Source organism: Orbicella franksi, chromosome 3 (assembly GCF_964199315.1).
Source record: "Orbicella franksi chromosome 3, jaOrbFran1.1, whole genome shotgun sequence".
Classification (NCBI taxonomy): domain Eukaryota; kingdom Metazoa; phylum Cnidaria; class Anthozoa; order Scleractinia; family Merulinidae; genus Orbicella; species Orbicella franksi.
In genome coordinates this window covers 32354297-32374681 of record NC_138147.1, presented here as the reverse complement: position 1 = coordinate 32374681, position 20385 = coordinate 32354297, and the positions used below count along the sequence as shown (strand labels likewise).

Genomic DNA, 20385 nt, shown 5'->3' with positions numbered 1-20385 from the left:
TGCCACCTGTTTACAATTAGACTTTTTATTGATTCTAGCAGTCTTAACGCATTAATAACACGTTTCTATTTCAAAGGATATAATGATAGCGTTGGTTAATCTTGCCGTGCGTAGGAAATTAATAAATGTTTTTCAAGCAAGCGTAGAAAATTTTCAGGGTTAGTTGAGTGGTATCCATCCGGCGTACAAGGAGAGAACGTGTAAAGGTGGGTGCGATAAATGTCATATCAACGTTGGACGGATGGCTGGGACGTTTCAGTGACACTTTACCTGTTTTACTTCAAACTATTTAAAAAGCTTAAATATTCAATAAGGCGAAACACCACTCAGATACGATTGCTAATTTCTTCAGTTCACAACCATTAGGTAACGTAGATGGCAAACTATCTCAATTGCAATAAAAAAGGGAGAACTGTTTGCTATTGTATACTCGGTCAAGCAATATTATATTAGTTAGTTTTGTAACCAGCTTCGGGGCAGAATTTCTTTTTGCCAAATATATATTTTTTCCCCTAATACTGCAACTACACTAACGGAATAGACAGCATCTTTCTTTATTACAACTGAGGCAGTTTTAGAACCATCAATTGAGCCACTGTCTTACTCTGGGAAAAGTCTTCTTGAGAATTCATGTTTATATTTTCAGGTGAACGTACGCAGAAAATGCCGTTTCGTCAATGCGTCTCCTTAATGTTTATTCTAGCGTTTTTTTGCCTGATGGGCTGTTTTTGGACGGAAATCGAAGGCCATACCACAGGTAATTCAAAATCAGAGAAACAATTACTAAAAAGCTAAATACCTCCTCTGGTCGATCTAAACACATTACTCTCGATTATTAGCTCTGAAAGGGAGATATTTCTGTCTAAAACGATACCCTGCACAATTTTGTGATATTTCGAAACGTAGTTTGAGTGACTCCAATGCCCTGCACATAAAAGAATTTTCTTGAACCATTTATGCAAATTTCAGTGTAGGGAAAATTTATGGCAATGGTAGATTGCGTTGTTTATCGAATGATAAATAAATAATGAAGTTTAAAAGAAATGTTAAGGATTGCTTCTTTTGTACGTGATGGCAAAGTGTTTCTACTTCACGCACACTTGATTAGCCTAGGGCTTTCAAATATAACATCGCGATCGGCTCTTTAAGCTACGACTTATTTACAGCTTTTATTATTGGAATATGTTTAGGGACGATTCTTGTGGTTGTGCTCTCGTCGTCGGCGCTTTCGAGTGAACCAGGACCGCCCTCTTCGCCAAGTGATGGTCAGATGCCTTTGCCTCCATCATGTTCGTCTGACGCCAATCCACCATCTCCACCTTCACTGCCATCTCCTCCTTCTCCGCCATCCTCACCGTCTCAAGGATCTCCGCCACCTCCTGGACCACCCTCTTCGCCAAGCGATGGTCAGCTCCCTTCACCTCCATCACCTTCCTCTGGCGCAAACCCGCCATCACCACCTTCCGGCTGCCTACATCCTCCTGGATCACCTTCTTCGCCATCATCTTCTTCTGGTGCTAGTCCGCCATCACCACCTTCTCCACCTTCTCCAGGATCACCGCCATCTCCTCCATCTCCAGTATTACCTCCATCTCCGGTATTACCTCCATCCCCGGTATTACCTCCATCCCCGGTATTACCTCCATCCCCGGTATTACCCCCATCTCCAGTACTACCACCATCACCACCCTCTGGGGAAGGTGGAGGCTCAGGAGGAAATCTCTCAGTGAGTACTACCGCAACTGCTTTTACAACTGTTCCTTCCCCCACAGGGCCGGATCCAAACTCTTTTCTTCTCGGCACTTTGCGCCCCAAGTGCAGCTCAGGGACAACTCATACCGATGGTAAGGAACTAAAAGTAGTTTATATGAGGAGTTTTGAAGTATGAATATTAATATATCGAGTAGGTTTCAACCGAACTGCCGATAAATATTTAAATTAGCAAACAGACCTTACTTGAAGCTTCCATAATACTCCTCAATGTTCAGGTTAAGCCTTACATGGACGTAGTAAGTATTTCATTGTAATGGAATTTAGAGTACATGCAGGTAGCTGGCTTCGACTTTTTTGCGTGCCGCGTAGTCCATATATAAAAGTAAATAAACCTAAAATCTTACCTCTGAGACCAATGGAAACTAGGATACAGATTAATTACACTGTTTAATTATGCAAGTGAATTAAGTTTTAAGAAATCACATGTTGCTGCATGGCATATGCAGCTCGCGCCAAAAATATTAGTAAAGCTAGAGACATGGTAAACACATGCGTCTTGACTACAAGGCTCGTCGAGTTTGAAAAATATCATGGTGTTTCAAGGCCTTATTCATATGCTGTGGAATCTTACCTGTATTTCCATCTCTTTTATCATCCACAATAATTACGTCAGTATTTCGAGTATTTGAGTGTGATGTAGTAGTTTCCTAGAAGGCGTCGGGAAAACTTGTAGGAATTAACATCTAGCTAAGATACATAGCTTGATTAAAAAAGAGCTAGACCAATCCTAACGCTATAATAAAATATATCTAATATTATGTTTTCATCGTTATAGACCTCATAGGTCCCAAGTGGGATGAACAAATTCGTCTATTGGCAGAGCGCTGCGAGGATAATGACAAGATCACGTTGTACAGCTGTAAAAATCGCTGCGGAGTGGAACAGAGAGATGCTTCTGTACCAATGGGAGCCAGATATTTACCTAGATGTTTCTGTGATAAACTCTGTGATGACTTTGGTGACTGCTGTTTTGACTTTGACGCATTGTAAGTTTCAGATTGTAATGTATGTAGGAAATAAATGTTAATTATATTCAGACCACTACTCATGCGGTAGGATTTTTCTCAAAGAGTACTTTTTGCCCATTTGCATGCGAATCAGGATCCGCATAGACCATTGTTGTCTTTGTCTCGCTAGTGAATAAATATTGCACTTCTGAATCAGGAAGTGGTACATACAATATACCACAACGATCGGCCGCGATACATTTCAAGCTCCTCTCCCTATCGGTGAACACAAAACTTCCTTCTGTGATGGAGAACAACACAAAATTCATGTTGTAGGACTTATGATTCAAGCGTCTCTACCAGTCAGGAATTGACCAAAACCAAAGCATATCCTCGTATCGACAATGAACACAAGCCACAATCTTTTCACTAGGACTGGTCATTAACAGTGTAATTCAGGGGATTGGGACTAATGTAAGTTACAACTTTATCCAATTGAGCTCCATTTACTGGTAATGACCGCAAACTATGTGTCATCCCATGCGACAAGCAATACGCAAAAACATCTCAACTGGATCTGCAAATTAGTTTAAATGTCTCATGAAGACATTGTTTTCTTCTTTTACAGGTGTCGAGCGCATGTCAATCCCCAGAAAAACCCTTTAACTTCGGATCATATTTGCCTGGCTGTCAAACAAGGAATTGGTCCAACGTACATTGGTTACACAGCCTGGAAGGCGTGTCCACAGAATTGGACAAAGAAAAGCGTGCGCCAAAAATGTCAGGAAGAAGATCAAAGTGACCTTTTAAGAAATTTGCCAGTATTCGACTTTGACAGTCTCACCACGTACAGAAATATATTTTGTGCGAGATGCAATGGCGCTGTAAACACAGGATACTGGACACTTCAACTCGAATGTGACTGGTTTAATGTGACGAACTTTAATTTTACCAGTGAGAGGGTCTTTCTGAGCAATTATAACTGCTCCATTAAAACATCACCAAGAGACCATCTGCTTAGTTTTTCAAAACGATGCGTTCCTCGGTTTCAGGACTGCTACGGTATCAGCCAAGAGAAAAACGAATCTTACTGTCAGACTGAATGTCTCAGATACGCTTTCCCTGTCTGTTTTGATACCGGACGAATCCTATTTAGAAATCCACAGTGCGGATTGTGCAATGGTTTTGATCCAAGTTATCTCGAATGCGAGTGTACTTCTGGAGGTAAACCAGGAACCCGTCCCCTCTCTATCCTTTTCGATTTTGGTTCCACATCCATGTCTGTTCAAGTAAAAGACAGTCAAGAGAGTGAGACGCTCTACGTTGAGCAATTTTGGTCTTGTTCTTCCGATGAAGTATACGATCCATACACTGGAAGCTGCAAACCCATCGTCTCAACCGGACGCGATGATCCTCGACGCAACGAAACCCAGACAGGGATTCTAAACTGTACCTTTATATCATTTAATAAGACAGATTACATACAGCTTGCGAACGGTTCCGTCTACTTAAAACCCCACAACAAGACATATAGCAATACTACATACACAATTCGTGACAACAGATTACTGCTGTGTCTGAATTTCTCAAGAAATTTCACTAGAACGGAAAAGGGGCGAGGAAACGGCTACAAGATAAGAACGACGCCAGCATCTCTCCAACTTCTTACTTTAATCGGATGTATAGCGTCGATTATTTCTTTAATTCTGCTGATAATTACTTACATGTTATTTGCTGAACTCCGCAACCTACCTGGGAAGATCATAATCAACTTGGCGATTTCTCTGTTGCTGTACCAAAGTGTCTTCTTTTCAGCGGTTAAACATGAAGACCCAGACGTGTGTTTGGCAGTTGCAGTTCTTCTTCATTTCTTTGTTCTGTCCTCCTTCACGTGGATGAACGTTATGGCTTATGACGTGCATCGGATTTTTACTCCCTCAGGTTAGTTGTATGTGCTGCCTGTGTTCAGAAGACGATTCATGCAATTTTTAATTAATCTATGAAGAGCGAAGGGGAGTTCAATTATGCCACAGGTTATAATTATAAATCTATGTAATAATATGTAACAATACGTACGTAGCATCATTCTTCGATTCAAGCTGTTTGGGTCACAATCCCTTCCGAATCTATCGAGGTAGTTGTGAGGCCATTGCTTGTAATAACTGAGAGTTTCCTCCTGATTGTGTTAAAGATGGTGTTGCTGTAAACCGACAAGGAAGCTACAAGAAGCGCTTGATGGCGTACTGTCTGTATGCCTGGGGAACTCCTGCCTTTGTCGTTCTTCTATGTGTGACGGTTGACCATGTCAAAAAGGGTTTCGTGGGATATGGCAAGTAGATAATAATTACTTAAAGTATTGATGAAAATAAACTTTATGCAATTCTTGAATATTGCTTAAAACAGAGTTAAAATTAATACACTGTCGCCAGACTTGCCATCACGTGGAAAAATGAGATATCTGAAATAATTCAGCTGCAAATACCGCCCGAAATCTACGATGAGTATCAGAGAAGATACTGCTATGAGTCATTTTGATATAACAGTTGGTATTGAGTGGTTAAGATAAGTGTAACTTAATTCTTTACTCTATAGCTTTCTTTTTGAAATAACAGGGCAAGGAGCAGACGAATGTTTCATATCACAGCCTCAAGCGATCCTTTATGCCTTTGTTTTGCCTGTTGCACTGGTGATGATCTTCAATCTCTTTGCTTTGGGACACATTGTTATTCATATCGTCAAGACTCGTAAGGTGGGTAAAATTAACCATTAACTGCGAATTTTTTTAACGAATCGTTGATGACTCGAAAAAAATTACGAATTGCGTTATCGTCAATCACGGAAAGAAGAAATATTCAGATCTTTGCGGTTTGACTGAAAGACTACAAGACTGACAGACACGTAGATACAGGTTAGGAAATTCAAGATTTGGAAACTCAACGTTCGCGTTGGCAAATATTAAAAATTCAAGATTTGGAAATTCAAGATTAAGCCTTCCAAACATTGAAAATTTAGGATCTAGAAATTGATGATTTGGCGTGCTAAAAATTGAAACTTCAACGCTTGAAAATTCAATATTTGTGTTGACAAATATTGAAAATTCAAGATTTTGAGATGTAAGATTAATCCAAATTCAGTCTTTGAAATTTCAAGATGTGGTCTGCCAAATATTGAAAACTCAAGATTTAGAAATTCAATATTTGCGTTGGCAAATTGAAAATTCAAGATTTCAATCTTCAAGATTTGGCTCACCAATATTGAACACTTAAGATTTGGAAAATTGATCATGAGATCTGGCCTGCCAAATTTTGAAAGTTTAAGATTTATGCGTGTTGAATGGTAAATGCGAGACTCTTTTGGAGAAGGCGGAACTCTCGGCGTTTTTCTTTTTGAGCCGACGACATTTCTGGCTTACTAAATATCGAGGTCGAGACTTCAAAAAAAGTGTTTTAAAAAAACAAGACTGCGAGACCCGTGAAATTCGACGAAAATGTGGTTAGATCCATGGTTTTTGAAAAACCATTCACCACCAGAAGAGAAAAACACATGTGCAACTGCTTTCTATCAGCAAATAGAAACAGGAAATAAAGCTAATCAAATTCACGGATTCGTAATAAACTATGAAAAATTTATCCTGATAATGATTATACATAAATTGCGTTACGTACTTGCAGTATTATTTACACTACTTACAATACGCCTGCTTATACAACATACAAGTAACCTACATCTTACTTTCAATTCGATTGATAAAACTGCTTCCTGTACCTACTCGCTTAATTAAAGAACCATCTTCTCACTTAGACATCTTGGTTTATCAATATGATAACGTGCTGCGCTCGTTGTTAGACCGACATACACCTATCAAGCAACGTGTGGTTACAGTTCGTCCATCAGCACCCTGGTATTCAACTGAGATTGCTCAGAATAAACGCATTAGAAGAAAACTAGAAAGAAAGTGGCGTTCTACCCGACTTCCAAGTGATCGCGAACTATACGTTCACCAATGTAGTGTTGTCAACAACTTAATTGACTCAGCAAAATCAGCTTATTACACTACCGTTATCAGTGATTTCTCAGGCGATCAGAGGATGTTATTTAAAACTGTTAACAAATTACTTCAGAAACAGAAAGTACAACAATATCCTTCCTGTTTTCCCGACTCCACTAGCCTTGCAGATGCATTCAACAATTTTTTCATCAGTAAAATTGACAAGATACACAATGCACTTACAGAGAGAGCTCCTGAGAATGACTTCAGTTCACCTCGTACTACTGACAGACCTCTGTGTGATGCGCAGATTCAAAACTTTCAACAAGTTACTTTGGATATAGTAAAGAAATTTGCTGTGAAGACATTAACAAAATCATGTGAACTTGATCCACTTCCAGCATCTGTTCTAAAAACATGCTTTCCCATCATCCTACCTACACTAACATCGATTATAAACATGTCCCTCAAGAATGGTGTGATGCCACATGCTTTGAAATATGCTGTATTAAAACCGCTTCTCAAGAAACAAGATGCTGATTTTGAGCAATTACAAAATTTCCGCCCAATCTCAAATCTAACATTTGTGTCCAAGCTAATAGAGAAGGCTGTTGCTTCGCAATTAAACGATCATATACTGAGGCACCATCTTGACTAGACATTTCAATCCGCATATAAAGCATTTCACAGTACTGAAACGGCCCTCGTTAGAGTTTACAATGATATTCTCACTGCTATTGATAACAATAACTCTGTTATTCTACTTCTACTCGACCTATCTGCCGCCTTTGATACCGTGGACCATTCCATCTTATTATCAAGGTTATCTAGTCGCTTTGGGATCAAGGGAACAGTACTCGCCTGGCTACGATCTTATTTAACATCACGAAAACAGTTTGTTAACGTCAATAAATGCAGATCCTCTCAACGTTTCTTGGAACGTGGCGTCCCACAGGGATCAGTCCTTGGCCCTTTCTTATACCTACTATATACCTCTCCTCTTGCTGACATTGTTAAGCGTTACAACTTAAAGTATCATTTCTATGCTGACGACACCCAGCTCTATGTGGCATTTAAAACTGACTGTCTTGATAAAATGGTAGAGTGTAAAACTACTATCGAGCACTGTGTCCGTGATATAGACAACTGGATGGTCATCAACAAGCTCAAACTAAATCAAGACAAGACTGAAGTTGTTCTTATCAGCTCAAGATATCGTCCCAGTCCTTCTTTAGAGTCTCTTCAAATTGGCAACGTGACAGTTGTACCATCATCCTCAGCTCGTAATCTTGGCGTTATTTTTGATAAGTGCTTTAACTTTGAGGAACACATAAAATCAATTTGCAAGTCTTCTCATTATCACATAAGAAATATCGCCAAAATCAGAAAGTACGTTGACGAGGAGAGTGCTAAAATTGTTGTTCATGCCTTTGTTACTGCGAAATTAGATAGCTGCAATTCACTGCTATATGGTCTTCCAAAACATTTACTTTCAAGATTACAATCTATTCAAAATACAGCAGCTCGAGTTGTTACGCGTACTAGGAAATTTGATCATATCACCCCTGTCCTAAAACAGCTCCACTGGTTACCTGTTTGCTTCCGCATAATTTTTAAAATTCTCCTACTGGTCTACAAAGCTCTCAATGGAACAGCGCCTTACTACATCAGTGAATTACTTAAGTACAACACCTCTCAGCGGAAATTAAGATCGTCCTCTCAACACCTTCTGGCGACCCCGAAAGCTAGACTGAAAACATACGGAGAGAGAGCATTTGCTGTGGCGGCACCGAGACTATGGAACTCGATCCCACTTGAACTAAGATCCAGTAGTTCGATTGACATTTTTAAACGGCATTTAAAAACATAGCTTTTTAAACAAGCTTTTTAACTCTTTTAATTTTTAGATTATTTTTTTTATTATTTTTTTCCCCTCCCCTTTTTTAGCTTTTTAAATATATATTTTTTTATTTAATGTAAAGCGCCATGGACAAATAGTGGATTGGCGCTATATAAATACTTTATTATTATTATTATTATTATTATTATTATGATGATGATGATGATGATGATGATGAATGGGGAGGTTAAATAGTTTCACGATTAACTTGTCTCGGTATTAATCTAAAGTAAAGCGATAGTCTAATCGGGTTTATGTGATTTATAAACGAAGAGGGAGTATGCTTTATTTTATATACAACCTTCAGTGTGGGTAATGGTAGAAGGCATGAACACTCCATTTTTCAATCGAAGATGTGCTGTTTTTACAAGCAGTTTTTTTTTTCATTTTGATTCCATAGGAGACGCAGCAAGTAACCAGTCAGAGACAGGGTGGCAACGTAGCTGTGATAGGTGTTAAAATGGCTTCAGTGATGGGTGTGACATGGATTCTTGGGATTGCTGCAAACTTGAAAGCTTTATCATTCCTGTGGTACCCGTATGTGGTTTTGAACAGTCTTCAAGGTACACTCTTCTTTCCCATTTTCTTTTCCTTGTGATAGCAGTAAATCTTCGCTCATATCTAGATACCCCTAATTTGAAACATTCCCCTTAGATGGTAAAAGAAGGCGTTAAGAGAATAAAGATTACACAGGTCTGTTGAACTTTCTTCTGGCTCCACTTAATTTAGTAGCTGCATTTATCAAGGTATTGGTGCAAAATTATACAGTCGCAGAGTTCCCGAATTGGTTAGCTTTCCCATCAGTATCCCTAATTCAAGCCTCCTGTTAAAATTATTTAACATAGTTGCAGATGCTGCAGGTCATTCTAAGACAATTTACCCTTTTCAACTCCACACAGGACTGTTTATTTTCCTGTCATTTGCCGTCAGTGGAAGAGCTCTTGAATTGTACAAGAGTAAAGTGGCCGACATCTTGAAGGATCTGAGAACCAAAAGGGAAAACAACAAACAAAGCAGCTCTTCCTGTGACGCACAGTCTACAAATATCACATCTACTGGCAATCATGCCACATCTACCAGCAATCTTGCCACATCCACTGGCAATCTTGCCACATCTACTGGCAATCAAGATACGCGACAGATTGAAGATACAAGCTTGTAAATTGTAAATAAAATACACTCGTGTAAGCGTCGTAGACATATGTGAGTTAAATCAGATATCAGTGTACAATCGGCCTACTATATTTTTGTGCCGTATTTCGATGACACTGAAGAGCTTGTGAGAAATTTGAATGCATAACATTTTTCCTATGTGAAGTTAGCGTCTCACGGGGTAACGTGGTTACAAGCTGTTACAGTAGCAACGCCGGAAACATGTACGGACTAAAGTTAAAACAGGACACACGAGTCTAGTGTTATAAGACCGGAAAGTCACGTAGAAGGATTTAAAACGTCCAATTTGGTTGGAAACAAGTCCTTAAAATTAAGTAGATTCAAAACCATACGAGTAATCAATCGGTGCCGGCTCTAATCTATTTCTAGCTTTTGTTCATTTTTATTTTTTCTAGTTTTCTAGATTTTTCAGTTTGATTTAGTCCCGGGAATAAGCCGGCACTCGTGGTAGGCTCTGTTAAATTTAAATGAAAATAACGTAATCAGGCTCGACTTGAATAGTTGTCCATGGGAGTTAGTGTTTCGGAAGAGCTGCCAATGATGGTTGCGATTTCAAACTTACCGTTATTCTAGATGTCCTTTCCAGGTCTTGTCAATGAGCACTAATGATTAGCCCCAAGGGAAACAGTGAGTTTTGTTTCCCTGAGACCCTCAGTGTTCCCCGAGGCGAAGCGTGGATATATGTAAGAACATTGTTGTACCTCCCAACTCAAAAGTAGAAAACAACTGCGAAGAAATCGTTTGCTTTAAGCCGGCTGGCTCAAAAATTTGCCGCGGTTTCAAGGATCACGACCTGATCACGTGCGAGTCCAACGTTCATGTTTTTGTTTCCCTAGGGAGTTAGTGAGTTTTGACCCACGACACGTGACACGTTCTCCTCCAATTGGAAAACGTATTTGAGTTGGGAGGTATAACAATGCCTGTTGATGTACGTACATATATTTCTATTTAGTTTCGGGTTTAAATCGTTATTTTCTATTGTTTCATTTGATCCGTTAAGCCTATGAGCCATGTTAGAATTTCAATGTGTCGAAAATGGCATATTGACAAGGCTATCCAGGCTTGTACAGTGCAGGCAATTTTTAGTTATGCATTAAATCATATACTCCGGATCGGTACCTGCGGTCACAGAAATGCAAGAATGACTTGGTATCGAAGGTGCTCGGGTATTCTCATCTCCAACACTGCTTGCAGTCTGTTTTTCTCTCGCCCATCCCCTTGTCGTCTATATTCGCTTTTTTTTTTATTGAATTCTGTTTTGTTTCATGTAAGATATCAAAAAATTGTAAACATTTCGCAACAACTTACGTGAAGAAAATTCAAAGTTTCATGTCAACCGCCATTCGGATGCGAAGCTTTATGCTTCATTCTTTCTCATATCACTTGATGAAACAACTTCGCAGCTGTAAAAATCAATGAAGCTGTTTGAATGAATGTGAAAGGCCTCAAAGAAAAGGTATGTGGTTTGTGACGAATAACATCGATTGGCATTCCATCGAGTGAGACTTCTAATGTTTATAAACATTAGGGCCGCTCATACTGCGCAGCGCGGACTGGAAATGATAAATAACAAAAGATCCGAGATCGCCTTTCTCTCCTTTTCTTTGCTTCTGACTACGCGTTCTGCATAATCACGACAACACTAGGAAGGGAGGACAACTGATTGACTAGCTTGGGCCCTAGCTAGCGACCGTAGTGCAAAACACCGGCAGGCAGTCGTCATGATAGTTGTTTGGCGAGACTTGGTCTTTTCTAAACTTGAATGTAATATAGGTTACGACCATGATCATTATATGCTGGTGGTCCTACTTAGCTTTCAAGGAGAAAACAGTGACACTTCATGATCTAACTACTTTCTCCTTGAAAAAATATAAAAAATGCTAATTTATTCCATATAGAATTGCAAGATCAACAGGGAACCGGCCACCTACATGTACATTTGTTAGAGCTGACAGCGGATTTTAACGAGGCCTTCGGAGTCAAATTAAAGAAATATGGGCTACTAGTTCCTGGCTGCTTCTTTTGCAAGGATGGTTCCGTAATTCTTTTATTACATAGATTCGTGTATAAAGTTACATGCAACCTTATATTTTGCATCTCGTGCACGGATCATGTACAACCATATATTGTCAATGACGGGCTGTATTAGTTCAGATGACCTGCACCTCTTTAAAACTTCTATTTTGATTCGTTCTTGTTTATCTGTACCTCTTTTGTTTTTAGGGCTAGGGGCATCGTTTGTGTTTTATACCTATTGTTTCATTTGGCCAATCATGAAGGCCCTTGTAAACGATGCGTGGTCGCCCTATTAGTTTATCGTCACATACAACACATGTGATGCCAACGACACAGCACTTGTCTATGATTCACAAGCGCGTATCTTGAGCATTATCAGGACTGTTTGTATCACAAGTGGATGGTACACGATCATTTCTTGCATGATTTGCGTCCCTCCCTGCTGTCAGATACCTCCGCATGTCGGTATGTTTCATTCTGTACAACTCTAGAGCCTTTCCACTTAGAGCAAATGACAAGAAAATAAACAAGCCTGTGTAGAGAAGAAATGAGTCATTATTAAACTGATACCATTGATAAATAACCCAACTCCGATAGTGGCTGGCGGGATCCAGCAAACAAGGGTGATGCAATACCTAGTGGTGATCACGTTCTTCTGATTTATCTTGCTTACGTCATAACCATAAAAAGTAGAGGAAGGACACGGCAATGTCCAATTCCCTCTCTGAGATGCGCCTGCAAGGAATCATGGTAGTGGTAACTGTGGTATACATCGAAGCAAAAATCCAGTTCAAGATGATGAATATGACTACCATGATTCTCTGCGGGCACATCTCATTCAGGAAATTGGCCATTGTTTAATAGCCATATCACAGCACTTGCAGCCAAACGCGCGGCTGCAACGGCAGAACACAATTTCCCCTCAAGATACAGGAGCCAGGCCCCCGACCAGCTTACCCTCAACGGTAATGACACACGAAAAAAAATGGAGAATACATCTATTATTCTTTACTTTTTTAGGTTATAAGCATAACTAAAATCACAAATATAACGGGGAGATGACCTTGAAGGCTGTTTAGAACCACATACGGATACCACAAGAATGACAAAACTTTCAAGTTTGCAGCAATCCCGAGAATCCATGTGACTCCCATCACTGAAGCCATTTTAACACAAATCAGAGGTACGCTGGTACCGTGATGTTGATTGGTTACTTCCTGCGTTCTCTAAGGAAACAGAAAAGTAATAACTTGTGAGAGCCTGATACAGTGATTCAAGAAAACTACGGTAAGAATTTCTTTTTAAACATACAGCTCTATAATACACTGTTTTTTCCTCACCTTTCGTGTTTTAACGATATGAATCGCAGTGTGTCCTAAAGCAAACAGATTGAAGATCATCACCAGCGCAACAGGCAAAACAAATGAATAAAGAATAGCTTGAGGCTGTGATATGAAACATTCTTCCTCTCCCTGACCTGTTTATTTCAACCAAACCATAATCATATGATTAGAACGTGTTCATTTTGGCATTTTGGTTAATAGCTGATACATGGTCATTGCGATGAACCATAACAACATCGATGAACAATTGTCAACGGAAGTGAATGTTTAATGTGCATTTTATTTTTTCATCCATATTACTATGTTTCCATCAAAATTCGCTTTTGTCTTGTTTGTTAATTATAATGTTTAAAGATCGAATCAAACTGGTTAATCGTATAATCGTGTAGTCGGAAAACGTATACTTACCATAGCCAACAGATCCCTTTCTGATATGATCCAATAAAACACAGAGCAGGACGACTATGATGGGAGACCCCCAGGCATACAGACCATACCTCATGAGACGTTTGTTCAAGTTTTCATGCCGATTTGCCACACCTGTTTAAAATTATCAAGAAACGTAATCAGTCGAAAGCCATGGCAAGATAGATAGTAGACACAAAGACCGAGAGACTCATCCAGAGGCAGGCAGACCGACAGACAGAGGGACAGACAAACGGAAACTAGCAGGAAGACAAACAGACAGACAGATAGACGAAAGAAGACTGTTCTTTAAAGTAATAGGTTGTTATATATATAAGCAAGCCATCCAATGTGTCATTCAGTTGTGACAAATATAATATCTATACTTCGTCACGTGTACTTCGTTAGGGGTGAATGAAGTGACTACTGCTTGGTCAACTTACCTGAAGTAGTAAATATCCAATGGACGTCATAAGCCATAACATTCATCCACGCGAAGGAGGACAGAGCAAAGAAATGAAGAAGAGCTGCAACCGCCAAGCACAACTCTTGGCTGTCATTTTTAATCGCTGAAAAGAAGACACTTTGGTACAGCAACAGAGAGAATGTCAGGTTGATAATGATCTTCCCAGGTAAGTTGCGGAGTTCAGCGAATACAAGATAAGTAATCAGCAGAAGAACAAGAGAAACCACCGACACTATGCAGCCGATTGAGGTGAGAAGTTGGAGAGATGCTAGTGTTTTAATGATTTTGCATTTGTCGATTTCTTTTTCTGATCCAGATCTTGTTGGGTTTCTTGAGAAATTCACGCAAAGCAGTAATATCTTGTCACGTATCAAGTAAGTCATATTGCTGTACATCTTCTTATGAAGTTTCAAGTAGACAGATCCGTTAGATAGCTTCACATAATCCTTGTTATTGAATGCTATGAAAGTACAGTTTGGATGCAATCCTGTGCTGTTTCCTCGGTTCTCCGCGGTTTTGTTGTCCTTCCCATGACCTGCAGTTTGTGATTCAGTCGAGACAATCTTTTTGCAGGTCCCCATGTAAGGATCATACACCTCGTCAAGGGAACAGGACAACTCTTTTTTCGTTGTCTTTACCACATTCTTTTGCCTATCTTCTACTACAACACTGTACTTAGATGTGGAACTGAAATCAAAAAGGATAGTGAGGGGAGGCGATCCCCCATCACTAGCAGATTGGCATTCAGTTTCCAGATCATTTGGCTTAAAACCGTTGCACAGAGCACACTGTGGGTTTCGAAATCGTCTCTTTTCGCGATCCAAACAGACTGGGAAAGCGTACCTCAAACAATCTGTTTGGCAGTAAGACTCGTTTTTAACGTGACTGATGTTGTGGCAATCTTGGAACCGAGGAATGCATCGTCTTAAATAGTTAAGTTGATATTGTTTAGGTGTTTTATCAACTGAGCAGTTTTGATGGAAAAGTACCATGCCACTGCTTAAATCGAATTCTGTCGCATTAAACCAAGTTTCGCAATCGAATTGTAACTTCCAATACGTTGTATTTACGGCGCCATTGCATCTAGCACAAAACACATTTTTATACGTCACCAGACTGTCTTCGTCGAACACCGGTAAATTCCTCAAAAAGTTACTGTAATCCTCATCCTGGCATTTTTGGCGCACGTTTTTTTCCGTCCAGTTTTGTGGGCACGTGTTCCGAACTGCGTAGCCAGTGTATTTTGCTTGGATTGGGCGGGTTTTGAGTGCTAAGCAGGTTTCATTCACACTCAAAGGGCTGGTCTGAGGATTAACATATTTTCTGCATCTGTAAAATGAAAACAAGAAATTAAACTTGCGGGGACCATTTTTTTTACACTTCTTAGCTCCTTGCGTAACATAAGTCCGACACCATCGCTTTCCGTCTGATCCTGGACATGGCTGCATTCTTAGCAGCAGCTCAAGTTGTTTTACGTGTGGCTAAGTGTAAATGAAAGACACTACCCATCTAAGTGGAAATGATTTTTAATGAGAATTTTGTCGCACATGGAGGTGGAAACTTTTGTCACAATTCATCAATAACACTAATTACTGTACAGAGTGAAAACAGCAAAATTTACTTGTGTAAAATTGCCCTCTTTTTGTTACATTTATGTTTCTTTCTATTTTCCCCCAAATGTGCCTGGATCTTCAACATCATGCAATATTGAGGCTACTGTTGACAATTGATAGCTGACAAGGAGCTCGAGCTTATCGCTCTAGTTAAAATCTAAAAGCTAAAACATAGTACAGACTCAAAGTTTTATTTTAAAGAATTGACAACGATCTAAGGTACTTTCGTATTTAGATTCTGATTTTGGCAAGTTACAATTGAAACATTCCATACTGCGCTAAATCGTTTCACTCTTATATCAATCTTGTTTGACTCAAGTTCAACCAATCGAAGGATAAAATATATACCACAAATTAAAACTTACAATGAATCGAAGTCAAAACAACAGTCACCGAACTCGTCACAGAGTTTGTCGCAATGGCATCTGGGTAAATGACTGTCCGGAAGTGGGGTAACTGAGACGTTTCTTTGTTCAGCTCCACACCGATTGACGCAAGTGTACTTATGGAAGTCATCATAGCTCCGGAAACAGCGATATAGGAAATGGCGGACTTCTTCATCCCACCTGGGTCCAAGAAAGCCTGAAAAGGAACAAAAAAATCAGTGTTAACTAGACTGCGTAGCCTCATTCGAGCTGCAGAATGCTTAAAACTGCAATTCAGGAACATGAATTCTTATTTTATTATTATTACGTACTGTAAGCCTCCGTGACTTAAATGTAACATTATAATAAGTTTCGCCCGTCTTATATTGTTAATTTCCAATCCTATGCTGAAAAGCATACTTCATATTATAGTTCTGAATTTTTAATAATGTTTCCCACATAAAAATGCATTAGCCTCCATACCGTCGGCCGGGACAACATCTGTACTGCATCCATGACTTAACGAACTCAGGAAAAACGAGTCAGGAGAAGGCCCAGTGGGGGAAGGAGCTGTTGTTGATGCAGTAGAACCACCAACGGCGGATGATGTTTTACCATCTACATCGTCAGAAGTAGTAGGTGGTAACGATGCACCATGGCCAGGTATTGGAGATGGAGGGGACGGTTGAGATGGTGGGGATGGAGAGGTCGGTTGAGATGGTGGGGACGGCGGATGCCCATCAGAAGGCGATGAAGGAGGAGATGGGGGATGACCGCCAGTTGACAATGGGGATGGTGGTCCTGGAAGTATTCCAAGAGGTCCTGGAGGACTGTCAAGAGGTAGAGATGGAGACAGCGTCGTCGGATGCTGGTAATCTGATAAAAAAGACAAGGAATAGGGATGGAATCAGGACTGTCAGAAGAAATTAAATTATACGTTTGACAGATGAAAACAAAAATGAAACAGGTGGCTGAACAGTACTAAGCAAAGACTAGTAAACATTACAGCAGGGAGACATGTAAATCCTCTAGTAAAAGGTCGTAAAAATGTCTTCCAAAAGGAAACTTATTATAGCCAAAAGACAGGCCTAGACACTAATAGGTAAACTAAATTAGGCACAGTAATGAATGAGTTGCCGGTAATCGGATACCCGTGTTTGCGCGAAGAACTCTGGGATCGTCAGGGGGCAAACATTGTTAGTCGCTGGAAGGAAATGTATGGCGAAAAGTTGCTTCGAGGGAAAAGAAAACGATATTTTGAGAGAGATCAACGCTTTTTCGCCGTCGTTTTTATCGCGAATGGATTTGGGCAATGTTGATATGTGGAATATGTAAGTTTTTGTTTGAATAACCGTGAAATATGTGATAAAGCCTACCGATAAAATCCGTTGCTTGCGTGAGGTTTAATTGTGAAATTTGCATCGCGTAATGGTCTGAAAATATTACAAAATTAATTAGGTATAAATCGAGAGGAAATAACCCGGTAGAGCCTTTTTAGTTGTGTACAGGCTACTTTTGGCTTATTTGAAAGCTCAGTCATACAAATAATACTGGAAATAAGCCCGGTCGCGATCATTGTACTGTCTGGGGTTGATTTAATGACAAATGAGTCCGCGCGGCTCATGCTGTGTGGCTGCTGTGTTGCTCAAAGCCTTTGTTTTGCTTTTACAAGCACGTATTTCAGTGATTTTCCTTTTCTATAACAGATCAAGGGTGGCTCCTTAAATATATCTCTGAGTATTTGTGTTTAAAAGTGCCATTTGTGCGTGATTATGCTTTCCAAAGTTTGGTATTGACGGTTGAGCGAAATTGGCCGACACAAAGGGTAGTAGTTCCTTCTGCAATTTTCGATTTCTGTTTTACAGCTTCTTTTCTGTCTTTATATTTAACTTCTCGGAATGTCTTTTCTACCATTTGCTCCGGGTAGCCTCTCGAGATCAGGCGTGTATTGAAATTTTCAATATTCTCTTCAATGTATTTCACAATAAACCTCATGCAAGCAAAAGGGAGTTTATCGGTAAATTGTATCACTTATTTCACGGTTATTCAAACAAAATCTTACATTTTCCATGTATCAACATTGCCAAAATCCATTTGCGATAAAACAACGGCGAAAAAGCGTTGATCTCTCCCCAACACCATGTTTTTGGGCGTCAGAACAACTTCGCGCCATACATTTCCTTCTAGCGACTTGCAATGTTTGCCCCCTAACGATTCCAAAGTTCTGTCCGCAAACACGGGTATCCGATTACTGGCAACTCATTCATTTACGTTTTTTTTGCCAGAAGAATTAAAAAAAGCTCTGTTGTGAAAAGAATAGCTGATTGACTACCAGGAAAGTCTCAAATTTGCATAATGTGCCACAGCAATTTGAAAATGAATGCTTCCTGCTACAACTGACAAGATTAGGTTTAATTCTTGCAAAATTTGAAACACTATTTAGATTAGTGATAAGTTAATAAAGATGGTGAATTTTACGCTCGGTAATGAAATGTGAAGGGGAATTAATCAACATGACACGAGCGTGGGACAAAGAAAAATTCTGAGTCCCCTACAGGAATAGAGCGCCCGGCCGGTGTTTGGGAGGTCATGGGTTCGATTCCTGTCGGGGACTCAGAATTTTTCTTTGTCCCACGCTCGTTTCATGTTGATTAATTCACCTTCACTATTTAGATTATTTTGCCGTCAGATTTAAAACTCCTTACAATGTGTTCGAGGAAGAGATGCAGCTGTTAGGAATCAGTGAGATATTGAATTTTGCACAGATGTACATCTCATCGTGAGAGAGCCGTGCAGACTGTCAGTACCGAGCGAGGCAAAAATGCTGCAATAGCGATTTACAGTCAAGATATATTCAGTCACCTGTAAGCTGTCCTTTATTTTCTCTCCAGTAACAACCAAGAAGAAGAAATGATATAGTGCCAAGACGGCAAAGGATCAACAGCATTTTAAGCACGTACCTGAAAATTTAAAGACATCAAGCCCAGCATTTACAGCATTAATTATTAAGTATTTACAGAAAGCTGAAACTCGAGGAAGAAAAAGAGCAAAAAAATTTACTTGTGTTGAGAGACAGTTCTTCAATTTTTGTTTTTACCTTCGATTCTCTTATGTGCTTTTGGCAGCAATCAGATCACCATGCAGCTGTTGATACACTGCTGAAAAAGTAATTAAAAAGTCTTCTTTTATAGCTATAGCTGGCTTGTTTATGTTAGGAAACACAAATAACTAATATTGAATATCGGAAATATACCATTACAAACTGTTCTCCCTGTTTCGTTAATATGTTATCGATAATTAGTTTTAACCAATCTCTGTTACTGAGATAGTTTTAGTCGGTTACCGATGCTCGGATTTAGGCCATGGGAAGTACCCCACTCCAATTTTCGAGTCTTCAGGTCTTTACGTCTTCACACTATAAATTGGTAATGTGAACTTATATATGGCTATGTCAGCACTTGCTTATAAATGTAGCCAAACGTACCTCTCAAGGTTTAACGTTGAGAATATCGTATCTCAACGCTTAAATCCACGCTTTTGAGACTGTGCAATGGTCAGCCACACTGAGCTTCAGATATTACTTTTTATATATTAAACCCTGTGGAATAAAGTATTAGTCAAATTTGCAAACAGGTGTTGATATTGAATTTTAAAGCAGTAGTCTACAACTAAGAAGTATATTTAAAAAAAGAAAAACGGTACAATTTTTGCCCTCTGCTTCACCAACGTGTCGGATATAAAAAACTCTCTTCTTACTGATCTGAAACAGTTTGAAAACTTACCTCAATGGATGTTTTTGCTTTAACAACGCAACGCTTGAAGCTCGGATGATGAGGTATTCGATTTCAGGCAACAATCTGACAAAACTGTATAAATTGGTTTTTACTTATATCTACATTTTGACTCCCTGTTGAGGTTCAATGAAATAATTAGTGTCTTTGAAAGATATCAATCATCGGAACATCCGGAGTTACTTTTGACTACTACAAAAGCTTATTGATGTTGCTGAAATTAAAGTAGTTAAAAAGGAAACTTGTGTTGAATTAATAACATGCACAACAAACATTTCTTACTTGAAGGGAAAAAGGATCTATTTATACGCATTTGATTTTTATTCGCGAAAAAAAAAAACTTTCTTGCTAGATTTTACTAGAATTAGGTCTTATTAACCGAGCAGGAAGTCTGTATGGGAGAATCTTGACCGAGTGAGGTCTGTACACACAACCGAGGTCAAGATTCTCACATACAGACCGGCTAAGCTCGGTTAACAAGATGTTCTTTCGTACGTCAAACAAATAAAATTTAATAAATTTAATGCTGACTGGTTTGTAATAGCTGACATTTTGCTTGCGAACTGCGATGAGCTGAACGTAAATCTGCTCGCCCTCTTTACTTT

At 39.4% G+C, this 20385-nt stretch overlaps 2 protein-coding genes across 3 annotated transcripts; one reads left to right on the top strand and one right to left on the bottom strand.

The window, feature by feature from the left end:
• The first annotated feature begins 508 nt into the window (after window positions 1-508).
• On the top strand, window positions 509-11104 carry LOC145482089 (uncharacterized). Its single transcript, XM_081460684.1, has 8 exons — window positions 509-757; window positions 1191-1844; window positions 2549-2759; window positions 3349-4661; window positions 4912-5049; window positions 5333-5469; window positions 9009-9171; window positions 9508-11104. Exons 1-8 carry the CDS (start codon window positions 631-633, stop codon window positions 9768-9770), a joined length of 3006 nt encoding a protein of 1001 aa, XP_081316810.1. The 5' UTR covers window positions 509-630; the 3' UTR covers window positions 9771-11104.
• Window positions 11105-11315: 211 nt separating this feature from the next.
• Window positions 11316-19790, bottom strand: LOC145482088 (uncharacterized). 2 transcript variants are annotated; one of them, XM_081460682.1, is made up of 10 exons: window positions 19474-19790; window positions 19087-19147; window positions 18852-18949; window positions 16473-16865; window positions 15990-16206; window positions 13989-15340; window positions 13549-13680; window positions 13138-13274; window positions 12861-13023; window positions 11316-12329 (listed from the first exon to the last, which is right to left on the bottom strand). In XM_081460682.1, the coding sequence occupies exons 3-10, from the start codon at window positions 18934-18936 to the stop codon at window positions 12148-12150; spliced, it is 2661 nt and encodes an 886-aa protein (XP_081316808.1). In that variant the 5' UTR covers window positions 18937-18949; window positions 19087-19147; window positions 19474-19790; the 3' UTR covers window positions 11316-12147. The 2 variants fall into 2 exon arrangements, with proteins under 2 accessions (XP_081316808.1, XP_081316809.1); XM_081460683.1 differs by lacking the exons at window positions 19087-19147; window positions 19474-19790 and having other exon boundaries at window positions 18852-19010.
• Between the last annotated feature and the right edge of the window lie 595 nt (window positions 19791-20385).

Bases quoted from the DNA above. Each gene is read 5' to 3' on its own strand.
- LOC145482089 (XM_081460684.1), top strand. From the start codon at position 631: ATGTTTATATTTTCAGGTGAACGTACGCAGAAAATGCCGTTTCGTCAA. The intron at 4,662-4,911 runs GTTAGTTGTATG...ATTGTGTTAAAG, and splicing joins TCGGATTTTTACTCCCTCAG to ATGGTGTTGCTGTAAACCGA. The intron at 5,470-9,008 runs GTGGGTAAAATT...TTGATTCCATAG, and splicing joins ATATCGTCAAGACTCGTAAG to GAGACGCAGCAAGTAACCAG.
- LOC145482088 (XM_081460682.1), bottom strand. From the start codon at position 18,936: ATGCTGTTGATCCTTTGCCGTCTTGGCACTATATCATTTCTTCTTCTT. The intron at 16,866-18,851 runs GTGACTGAATAT...CTTTTTTATCAG, and splicing joins AAATAAAGGACAGCTTACAG to ATTACCAGCATCCGACGACG. The intron at 16,207-16,472 runs GTATGGAGGCTA...GTTCCTTTTCAG, and splicing joins AGATGTTGTCCCGGCCGACG to GCTTTCTTGGACCCAGGTGG.